Source organism: Anthonomus grandis, chromosome 4, assembly GCF_022605725.1.
Source record: "Anthonomus grandis grandis chromosome 4, icAntGran1.3, whole genome shotgun sequence".
NCBI classification, from domain to species: Eukaryota; Metazoa; Arthropoda; class Insecta; order Coleoptera; family Curculionidae; genus Anthonomus; species Anthonomus grandis.
The window spans coordinates 6,050,581-6,062,982 of record NC_065549.1 but is presented as its reverse complement, the minus strand read 5'-3'; the positions used below and the strand labels follow the sequence as shown (position 1 = coordinate 6,062,982).

At 32.7% G+C, this 12,402-nt stretch overlaps 1 protein-coding gene across 3 annotated transcripts in view; it reads left to right on the top strand.

The window, feature by feature from the left end:
- Positions 1-5,888: 5,888 nt before the first annotated feature.
- Positions 5,889-12,402, top strand: part of LOC126735315 (uncharacterized) — a 33,019-nt gene continuing 26,505 nt past the window's right edge. The window contains exons 1-2 of one of the 3 annotated variants that reach the window (XM_050439268.1): positions 5,889-6,052; positions 8,245-8,676. In XM_050439268.1, coding sequence (XP_050295225.1) covers positions 8,373-8,676 — 304 coding nt within the window. In that variant the 5' untranslated portion in view covers positions 5,889-6,052; positions 8,245-8,372. Of the gene's footprint in view, positions 6,053-8,244; positions 8,808-12,402 lie in introns of those variants that run through there. The other 2 variants (XM_050439269.1, XM_050439270.1) reach the window with 2 other exon arrangements.

Below are 12,402 nucleotides of genomic sequence, written 5' to 3'. Positions count from 1 at the left end.
GAAGAGATTAAAAATAAGTCAATTTATCTTCGAAATGCAGCAAAAAAATACCAAATTTCCAAAACGTTATGGAATAAGCTTCACGGAAAACATGCGCAAATGCCTGGCAAACCAAGGGTTTTTACAGACCAGGAAGAAGAGTCATTTTCTGGACACCTAATTGCTTTATCAAATTTTGGGTTTCAAGTGACATGTGAGGACTTAAAAACCATTGTCAAGTCTTATTTAGAAAAGCGAGGCAAAAGTGCAATGTTTTAAGGATAACTATCCAGGACCCGATTGGATAAGCTTATTTTTAAAAGTAGGCCTGAACTCAGTCAACGGTTTTCTCAAAATATTAGTCGTGCTCGAGCGGCTATTAGTGACGCAATTATCAATGAATATTTTGATAATCTACAAACTGAGCTGGAAGGAGTACCCCCAGCTAATATTTACAATTATGACGAGACAAATCTCGTTGACGATCCAGGCCGATCAAAAGTAATTACCAGGAAAGGGACCAAATACCCGGAAAGAATTCGAAATTCTTCAAAAGCCTGTACTTCCCTTATGATTTGTGGAAATGCTGCTGGACAGGTTGCTCCCGTGTATGTCAACTACAAGGCCCAAAGGCTTTGGTCAACCTGGACAGAAGGTGGCCCCTTAAATACTCGTTACAATAGTACTAGCAGTGGGTGGTTTGATTTCCAAATATTTCAAGATTGGTTTGTAAACTTAATGCTACCCTTATTAAAACGACAGGAGGGTCGTAATATTGATTGGGGACAACTTTAGCTCCCACCTTAATCAGGAAGTCATCAGATTGTGCGAATTGAATAATATTAGGTTCATTGCATTGCCTCCTAATAGCACTCATCTCCTTCAGCCTTTGGATGTTGCCTATTTTCGCCCAATGAAAAGTAACTGGCGGCAAATTCTTAATGCCTGGAAAAATACCGCAGAAGGAAGCCGCTTTAATGGAATACCGAAGGACACTTTTCCTGGACTATTAAAGACACTTATGTCAAAATTAGAAGAACGCGGTGTTGAGAGTCTCAAAGCAGGATTTAAAAAATGCGGCATTTACCCTTTAAATAGGGAAGTTGTGTTAAGTAGGTTGTGCGGTAATGTTGTTGCAGACGATCCTTTAATTAAAACGGTTGTGGGACAAAGTTTTCTTGAACATCTCAATGAAAAGCGTGAACAAGCAACATCACGGATTCGAAGAAAGAAGAAACTCCAAGTACCTCCTGGGAAAGGAATAACAGTCTCCGACATACAAAACCCGGTCTCTCCCGTACCTATTAACTATTCTCAGCCTCAACCCTCCACCTCCAAAGCTCCCAATAGTATTAATATTCCAGAAATAGCTTCTGATAGTTAAGACTCCGATAATTTGCCATTGATCACGCAAGCAAACAAGCAGAAACAAAAGCTAAAAAGGCAAAAGAATAATTCGGTGGATTCAAGTACTGATGAGAGCGTTGTGACCGTAATATACGCAGAAAGCAATGACAGCTTTTTTTGTTCTGAACTCTCAGAGGATTCTAAGGCAGAGGAAGAAACGGGCAAAGAAACTGCCTGTTCTGAAATTAATAGAATGGTCGGGAATTACGTGTTGGTTATTTTTGATGGCAAATACTACCCTGGGCAAATTATAAAGGTTCTTAAAAATGGGGCCATCATAAACGTAATGGAATCATATGGAAAGCAGTGGAAATGGCCAAGTCGCAAAGATGAAATCTATTATCATAATGACGAGATACTAAAGTCCATAGATAAACCGATACGCAGAGGAAATCGAGAAGTTTTTGATGTTCCTGAGATAAAGGATCTTCTATAAAAATGTTAAAGTTTTTTTTTTAGTAAAACCTAAGCTTATATATTTATTTATCTTGTATAATCAATGTTTTGAAACAATAAATTATAAAATAGGCCTCATTTTTAAAATTTTATTGTTTTTTTTTCTGCTTTTACATCTTTTGCATACATCAAATATCTAATAAACTACGTATTTCCTTTTTTTTTAATAAATTGTAAATTCAATGCAACGTCTATCTTTAGGACGTAGCTTTTAGCAGGCAAAATAATCAAAGAAAATATTTGTGTACCAAAGTTACCTCAAAATCCGGGTAACTTTAAAACACTTTCTAAGTCCAATATCTCAGCCTAAACAATAAACAGAAGTTGTTTTTTGTAAGTTATAGTTGGTAAATGCTTTGAAGTTTTATAATTAACAAGTATAAGGGTGTTAATTTCGTAAAATATGGTATAATTTAATAAAAACATGAAAAACTGTACCAAAGTTACCCCGGTTTACGGTATTTATTTATAATTATCTTTTATATATTTAGCTTTTTCGAGAAAACAGAAATTTTTTATTTCATTTAAAACTTGAAATGGCCGAAATATTTTTTTGTGTATATTTAGATCATTAATAATATTCTTCCAGGCAGTTGAAATATTGGATATTTTATATTTTAAATAAGACTTGAAACGCAGCTTTTCCTAGGATTTGAAATACCTGGAATAATTATTATTTTGCTTATTCCAGGGAGTATAAGATACTGTCAATAACGAAAGACATTTTTTCCATGCAATTGGAATATATGTTTCTTATTAAAATGAGTTTTTTTCCAGAAAATATGAGACAGAGGAAATATGAGATCAATTTTTTTGGGAAAATTGTTATTTCATATTTCAAACATTTCTGGAAATTGTTTTGTATTCCCGTCAGTTGTGAAATATTTTTATAATATTAAAAAAGCAAATATTTTCGGAAATTTTTTTGTTTAGAAGTTTTGAAATACGTGGAATATTTTTCTAATTCAATTCAGGCAGTTCATGACGTAATTTTTAATTTTTTTTTAAGCAATCGGAGCCTATAGTTCTATTTAAAACGTGTTTTAAATATGGAACTTGAAATTCCTGGAAGAAATATCTGTTTTCTTATTCCAGGCAGTTGGAATATCATTTTTCCACGCAAGAGGTTTTATTCCAAGAAGAAAAAGAAGAAGAAGAAGAACTATTTATGATGGAAATTGCAATAATGCTGATCTTCTGATGTTTGTACAACCAAGTATTTTTTACACCAAACTATTTTAAGTTAGGCTTTAAATGCCTGAAAAACATAAAGAAAAAATTCCAGGCAGCTGTAGGTCTGGATTTTTGAAAACGCTGGATAAAGGGTCGTCTGGAACCTATGCTCCTTTTCCAATTTATTATGATCAAAAGGTAAGAAAATAGATTATTCTCATTTTACTCGTTTCTGATAGAAGCACATTTTTCCGGATAATATTAATTTTCTGTTTGAAAAGGGATTTGAAATGCCTGGAATATTTGTTAAATTTATTCTAGATTCAAGCACTTGCAGTTATTCGATGACGTCATTATCAACAGTTTATCCGGGACTTAAAATTTATTTCTATTTCTGATACAAATTCTGATCCTGACTTTTCTTAGTTATGTAACTCACTAAGCCACTCCTAAGTTGATGAAGTCAATATTTACTGTTTTCCAGGCACTTCAGCTGCCTGGATTTTTTAAGGCAGGTTTTTCCAATGTAATTCAGGAACAAGAGAAAGAAAGTTTTTCCAATAAAATATCGCGGGTTTATTTATTTATTCCACTTTTAAGTCTTTTAGAAGTATCAGCAGAAGCAAAACAAGAAAAGCATTTGATGGAAATCGTTATAATGTTGATCTTCTGATATTGTTTGTTCAATCAAATGTAACCTCTTGGGAAATTTCTATTTTTTTTTAAATATTTCCAAAAAACCTCTTTTACACCAGATTTTAAATGTGCCTGGAAAAAATAGGGAAAGAATTCCAGACAGCTCTAGGCTGAAAACGCTGGATGGAGGGTCGCCTAGAAAGTCTTGAAAAAGCAAATTTTTCATTAAAATATGACCATAAGGTGGCAAATTAGATTTTTCTTATTTTAAGTGACACTTCAACTTTGTAGGAAAAATTGAAAATAAAATTCCAGGCAGTTATTAGGTGAAAAACCTGGATGGAAGCTAGCCTGGAAATTCTGCCATAATGCGACATTAAATTTATCAATTTTAAATAAAACTGCCTGGAAGAAAACAATTTTTTAATGAAAATAGAGTCTCCGATATGAAAATATTTTTGATCATGATTTTAGATAGTTAAAGCCACTTCTAAGTGCTTTCAGGAAACTAATGAAGTCACCATTTACTATTTTCCAGGCACTTAAAATAAAATAATTTTTTCAAGTGCGATTTTTTCAATAATGACTTTGTTTATTTATTCCAGGCCGTTTAATCACTACTTTTCTAACCTTTTCACTTAGTTTGTTAAAACCACTTTGAAGCCTTTTAGATCTATCAAAAGAAGAAGAAGGAGGAGAAGAACCAGCAAAAAAAGTAGTCTCTCTTAAGACTACAACCACAAAACACAAAACTATAGAAAAGTGGTGGTTGCATACAAACTGAATCTTCTGACAAATCTGCTAGCGCCTTCTCGCTTGGCAGAAACTGTTGTAACTAACCTGACAGCTTGACGCGCCTAATTGGACCAATCAAAATGGTAGAAAGGCGTGGCCAGATTAAGGCGCGAAAATCAAATTGTATTTAATAAGAAATCACTTATTTTTGTTATTGCTTCTTAATATTTAAAACGAACGCCTAATCAAAATGGTGACTGATAAAACATAAGGCCTTTTTGATTAGGTGTTTTGCATAAGATATTAACCAGGACAAATTCTATAGGGATCTGAAATAAATTGAAAACATATTTTATTACTATTTATTAGAACCATTTAAAATATGTACATACACTTTCTTACAGGATGGATATTTACAGGAAAATTGTAATCTATTTTTGGGTTGTCAAATTTGATTTTATTTATGATAACCGTAATAAATAAAATCACCTTTTTTGACCGAAAACCTGGAATTGCTGCAAATCAATTTATTTATTTATTATTTATTATTATTGTATTGTGACAGTTAAAACCTTCCAGATTTTTAATTGCAATTATGTATATGCATGTTACTGATACCGTCTTACATTATAAATTATAAAAATAACTAAGAAAATGCACGTATATACATATTATAGGTATACCATATACTGAAAATAGAATACAAAACGTTTCGGAATTATATTTAGTTTATTTATTTCCTCAATATAAATATTATCAATTTGAATTGTTTTAATTAACATCAGCCTGTTGTCTCAGAACATAATTATTATGTTCTGACTTCTGAGCCATAACGGCTGATTCTAATTAAAATAAATAAAAAATAATTGAATGCATACAGAGGTTTGAATTATGGCGGCAACGCTATGTGCGTTCACCTACATGCACCTTTCACGAAGAAAGACAAAGATGGAAAAATAATCGGATGTTTTATTACTATAACTTATAGAAGCCACTCCGTAATAATATATGTGTAATTGTTGTAAAACCATTCTTCTTTTTCTTTTAGCAACCCACTCCTGGACATAAACCTCTTACACCAAATTATTTAAAATTTAACTTTAATTACCTGGAAGAAATTAGGGAAAAATGCCAGGTAGCTTTAGGCTGAAAACGCCTAAAGTCTGGAAACTGATTAAAATGCTCCTTTTTAATTAAAATATGAGCATGGCAAACATCTAATTTGTCATGTTAGATTTTTGCCTGGCTCTCTTGGATTCTCTTCCGAAAACTCCTGTGTCACGAAAATACGACTCCAATTTTATTTCTCCTATTTTAAATGAAACTTCAACTGCCTGGAAGAGATGAAAGAACAGTCTTATCTGAAAACTCTTTTTGCACCAAAATATGACCACAAGGTGTCAAAAAATACTACAGCAGAACAATTAAGAATGAAACAGGCAAGAAAATAGCCTGTGACTGATCTATCGGTAGTTAATTTTAGCACCGCGACGTCTAACGTCGAGTTTCGACGCGACGCGCCGCCGACGTACTATTCACAAAATCAGTCGGTCGTGTATACTTCGAATTCCCGAAAAGCCGTGCAGATTTTTTTTTTCGTACTTTCGTACTTTGTGGTATTTTACAGGAATTTATTGTTAAATGTGTCTCTTTCCGGATTATCATGGTGAGTCTCTATTATTTGGGTAATTTCGGCTGAATCATATGGGACGATGTATCATCATGCCTATTAATAAATTTTCACTTTATAGTGGCGTTGATGAATAACCTAGAATTTCAGATTTGATCGGTGTTCCAGTTTAATTTCATTTTTGTTATCATAACACTCGTTAATTTGATTTTTTTTTTAAACCAAATTATGTTAGTTTTGAGGTACTTGCTACGCCATTTTTAACAGCTTTTCATTGTTTTTGTTTCGTTATTGGGTTTTTTTTATTATGACTAATATTTATGCAGTCTGTATGCAAAATATTTCTTAAAATATTATCACCAATTTCTGATTTTCAAGCACGTTTTTAATGTTTTTTTTTTAAATTTTATTCGTTTTCCTTACATTTCGAAAATTGAGACAAAAATCTCGATAACTTTAATTTTTCAATGCAATGAATGTTTTAAGAAAATTCATTTTGAAATATTTCAATATATGAGGAGGTAACAATCAAACCGTGTTTTGTCACACTAATCAGAATTGTGGTAAAAGCGGGAAAACGTTTTATTTACCTGAATCGTATCAGTAGCAATTAGTTTATAGTCTTAATACATTCTACACTGCATTATTAAGTTATATTTAAAGAACTGCTGATATTTTTTTAAATAAAGTAGTTGAAAAGTTTTTGAATGAAATAAATGGACAAAATTTGTTTTAAATGCTATACAGTTTATTTGTAATAAAAATAGAATAATGTATTAGTTAAATGAGAAACGTAAAAAAAGTTAAATTTTTACTGCTACATCCTTTTCCAAGCAATCACAGATTATCTCATCTTCATCGACACTTGCTGAAGGAGTGTTAAAAAGGATTTTTTTATACCAGTTAAACGCCTTTAAAAGATTGTTGACATCTTTCTTTTTGTCCTCACTAATTGCATGATTAAGCGGAACTCTTCATTTTCAGACTCAAAACGAAAGTTCTGCAGTCCTCTAACCACTACATTAAAGCCTTTCTTGGTTTCTTTTCGCTGAATTTGAATTCTTTTCATATCACTGATCATTGGGGCAAATCCTTATACGTACGTGCTTAATGACTTTGTATTTAACAATTTCCAGTCTTTTCCAATAACCTTTACAACTCCAACTTTACGGAAGACCTCGTGATAGTCTTCTTTGGTTAGAATAGTGGTCTTTTTCTTTAGTTGCAATTCTATTTGCCCAAAGACTCTATCTGTGGAATAAAGCTGTGTCCACGAACTGGATAAAAGCACTCTATATCGTCAAGAGTTTTGTTTTGCCCCAAAAATAACATTAATGTACGTAAAACAATATTATTTTTATTTTGACCCAGGCACCCGTCGCTAAATAATCTAAGCTTTCTTTTGCCATTGAAGTCTTTATTTTGCAAGTAGTCATACAATGCTGAAGAAATTTCTGCACTCCCTTTGGCTGCTTCTTCTTCCGTCCATGTATATAAGTGGACATCCTTAGATTGTAGGTCTACAATGCAAAAATTGTAAAGTCCAATTTGCCGCGAATAAAAGGCTTCCTGTATAGCAGTCTTTGGAAGAGGCTGAATTTGCTGCAAATCAAAACAAAGACTAATAGCGTCAGGTACGTTTCGTGATAGATGTTCCCTAAAAGCTTTTGCTTTAAGCTTATGGACTCTTTTTTCAATCATATATTTGGTTTTCTCAGCTGCAAGATTATTGCGAGCTGCATTTTTTAATTTTAAAACTCATAAGTGAACAATAACTGCAAATGTCTGAAGCAGGAGACTTAAACCCTATATTAAAGTTATTCACAAACACTCTACGGAACATAGATTCATGCACTTTTAAATTATCGGGGACACTACTATTATAAATAGCATGCAGTTTTTTAATACTACTTAGCTGACAATAATAAATAAAAACCTTATTAATAATAATAATAAATGTCTTATTATTATTATTATTATTATTTTAAAGAATAAGAACTAGGAAGAATATTTAAATCCAAAGACATCGAAATAATTCGGCAATTAATAAAACCCTCTTTATTCCATTCATAGCCTCTATCCCACTACATTAAATTTCATTTATACCCACAAAATAAAAAAACAACCACAAAACACATTTCAGTATCTATTTTCGCGACGGTGTCTCATATCCACACATATTTCCGTTCCACCTTAGTCTCTTTGTCATTTAATCTTATTCATTTCAGCAGCAGCAGCAGCAGAAACACCGGCAGCATCAACTGCAACGCCGTAGTCTGGCTAATGGCGCTCATCCACCACTACCACCACCACCGCCATCATCATCATCATCATCAGCAAAAGAACGAAGAAAACAATGATGAACGTGGATCCAGTGGATGCCAGTGGATCGCAACAAAGCCCTGGCACCGATCCAAGGACGAAGAGGAACAGCGGCCTGTTCGCCTTCTTCCGATGGTTCAAACCGTCGCCGTCGGGATCCAGGGAATCGGTCGTCGGCGTCGGGACGTCCGACGCGTCCACCACGAGCGGCAGCAGTAGCAGCAGCGTCGAGAGCGTCGCCTCTGATAAAAGTTCGGGAACGGTCGCGAGTTTCCGGTTCGTGTCGGGTAACGCGTACGAGAACAAAGCGGTCCTATTGGAGAGACGGGTGCCTATTGGTTAGTACCAATCTCCTACTATCAATTAATTCTTTAAAAAAATATTATAATTATTAATTGGTGTCACTGTTGCGGTCAAGATTGTGATTTTTTTTTTTTTTATATGGAAGTTTATTGTTTATTATAGGCATGTAAGTATGGGTTTGTATGAGTGTTTATGGCGGGATTAGGATCTGCTTATATTTTTTTTTCGCTTTTTATTCAACTGCAATTCAATTCAAAAACTTCCACCTGCTTTTTAAAGAGTTGTAACATAAAACATTTTAATTCACTTTAATCTACAATCACCATACAATTAATTATTATTACTATAGTTCAGTTCAGAGATCTATTAGAATCTTTGATGTGCCGCGAATAGTCCGTGTGCCGGTGTTGCTTGTATTGTCACATGACGTACATGTTTAAATCGCAAAATTTTATATGGAAAGAGCCATAAAGTAATATTCTAAGCGATATTTAATCATTTCATTAAATAAATAAATGTTTTAGGTATTTTTTTAAGAATTTATACATTTGATTCGTAAAGTTTGACTACATGCGCCCACGTACTATTTTGTTAGACGCCTGCTGGCTGTGCAGGCTCAAGCCTAAAAAGTTGCACAGGTCCGGCCTTAAAATTTATTTATATTTAAAACTTTATTATTCGGGATTTTTGGGTTTAGTTTTATTAAGTTAGAAATTCAGGATAGTTGATAGCAAGATAATATTTAATTTAAATATAAGATTTAAGTACGTATAATGAGTTTAACCAAAAATTTTAAAGTTTAGTTTTTAGCGCCATCAGTGTGGTGTTTATAAGAAGTGATGAGAGAATAGGTGGTACGAATTACTTATTTCCTCTTTTTGGGTATTGAGATTTATTTTTTACTTGGTGGTAATTATTAATCGTGATTTTGGCTGCCATATTCAATGTCCTTTATTATTGTTTTTTTTATTATATTAATATACTCATGAAAACCCCTTATCTCTATATTTAGTACCAACTTCTTTTGATAAAAAGTAATTATGTAGTCAGAAAAGTGGAAGTATATTTTTTATAATAAACTTTTACATTAAAAATCATCTAGCATTAACTTCTATCTATTTTAAATATTTTATAAATATTTTAACATACATGAGACAAGGGCACACTCTTCAGGCCACTAAGGTCCGTCATCAGGGTGAATTTTTAATAACCTAAGGCAAGGGAGTAGACCGACCACCAGGATAACATAGATGAGGTAAAAATGAAATTTAAATTCTTGTAATTTAAAGTATAATTTAAGCTAAAACTAAATACTAATTTTTATACTTTTTAAATTATTAATTAAATATGTAAAAATGATTACATTATTAAGAGACAGTAAATGCATGACATGAAAAAGACATACCTACTTTTCAATCATTTTTAATAATAATAATATTAATAATAATATATCAATGGGTAATTAAAGATACTACGATCGTCCTCCACTAAATTTATTTAAAAAATATTAATCCGACATGTTTCGGACATATAACATGTCCATCATCAGGGATAACAAATTAAGGGGTTCCGTCAATACATCTTACAGATCTAATGCCTCAGACAAGGTTATAAAACGCCTAAAAATACGACAATACATTGTCATAATAATGTAATTTTAAAGTTTATCTTAATGTAAGTTTTATGTCTTCAACGTCCAATTATTTGTTTTTGAAGGTGGTAGACAATGGTACAGTGAAAACATCTTGTCGAACTTGCATTGTCTTATTTATTTAATGTAACACGACGTTTCGGTTGGTAAGTATCTCCAACCGTTATCAAGTGTAAACTAATTTTTACACAGTTTACACTTGATAACGGTTGGAGATACTTACCAACCGAAACGTCGTGTTACATTAAATAAATAAGACAATGCAAGTTCGACAAGATGTTTTCGTCCAATTATTTGTTAATTAATTAAGCTTTTTATCATATTGTGGATGCCATTTTTATTGATTTTTAGTCGTTTTAACCTTGTTTGAGGCACTGGATCTGTCAGATGTATTGACGTCCCCTTAATTTGTTATCCCTGATGATGGACATGTTATATGTCCGAAACATGTCGGATTAATATTTTTTAAATAAATTTAGTGGAGAATGACTGTAGTATCTTTAGTTATCCATTGATCTTTTAATTCCACTGCACGAATGGACTACTTCTTCAACTATAATAATACATATTTATTTACATAGTACATAGTACATTATTAATAATATACATAACACACTTAAATGATTAAACGTTGCATTCCATCTTATTTACGAACTATCGGCGATCGATACTGCTGAGGTCCATAAGGACTCATGTGTTAAAGAGACAGACAACAAATATTTTTTTAATGGGGTTAACACCCTTTTTTATAATAACGCATTAATAAAATATTAGGTCTAGAAACATAAGGGCCTCTTAAAAACCGTAATAAAAAATCCAGGGCCGTATTTAAAAAAACAAAGTTGACGAAGACAGTTCAAATACGAAACGTCAATTTGAAATTCTGACGACACCATTTTGTAAAATAGGGAAAGTGGCAATGAGGATGAGTAATTTATTTTGTTATATCTATTCAAATAGAGTCGTAAAAAAATAAAATTGCGAATATTCGGTTTTTTCCAAATATCTTGGGAACTTTTGATATTTCAAAAGGGCGTTTTAATGAGCACCAAATTGCGCAAATTTGTCTTAATTTAACCGACCTTGTATCTCTTCTAGTTTACGAGATTCCAATGGTGGGGCTCGAATTTGGGACACCCTGTAAATCGCTAAAAACTTTGATTTTATCATAAATCAAGATGGTAACATTACAACAAGGTCACCTATAATATTGCATGTTAAGCATAAATTTAGTGGTAATACTATTATCTTATTAAGTTGAGCTGGATAACTGGCATATTCAAACTTCATTCTAATTATAGTATTTTTAAATCGCCTGGATACATTTAGGTTTTTATGCCAATAATATAGCGACCTTTCCCGAACGTAATATAACGGTACCTTACGTACCATTCATTGCTCACAAGCACTTTTTACAATCCAAATATCACTACATTTAGTAAATAATATATGTTTTATTATTGCCATCGCATCATGAGATAAAAGTGAGTCTAGTATAGGAATCCCATTACTAGAGGAAGGGCGACAAATATGGAATACTTAGAAAACTAAAATAAATACTAAATCTATTGGCAGAAATTGCAAACATAAATGCCAGATACATATGAGCTACATTGCAAATGACACCATGAGTTGCAGGATTTGCACTGTATCCACTGTTTCTCGGATTTTTTGCTTTCCAAAAACTTTCCACCACAAAACAAGCACTCTGGATTATCAGAAACACAATGAATCATCTGAGTCATCATCTGCCACAAAGTCTTCTTCAGAAGAGCTACTTGATTTTTCTGAACTGTATCTCAAATTTGTTATCTTACGCTTAGCTTGACTTCTTAATGAGATGCCTGTTGACGTGCTGGAAGTATCGAAATCAGTCAAGCTTGTTTTACTCTGTCCAATTTGTTTTTTAACTTGAAGTTTTGATGTAGTTGAAACAGATGCTTTTGCGGATGATTCCAATTCTGTTTTGTAAGGTGACGCAGTTATTACGGCAGATTTCCCTACTTTTCGTCCTTGGTTGCTGGTTTTTTTACAAATGATTGGGACAGGCGAGACCATCTCAGGAGTTTATAGACAATATTTGTAAATGGCGTCGGATTTTCAGTATCTT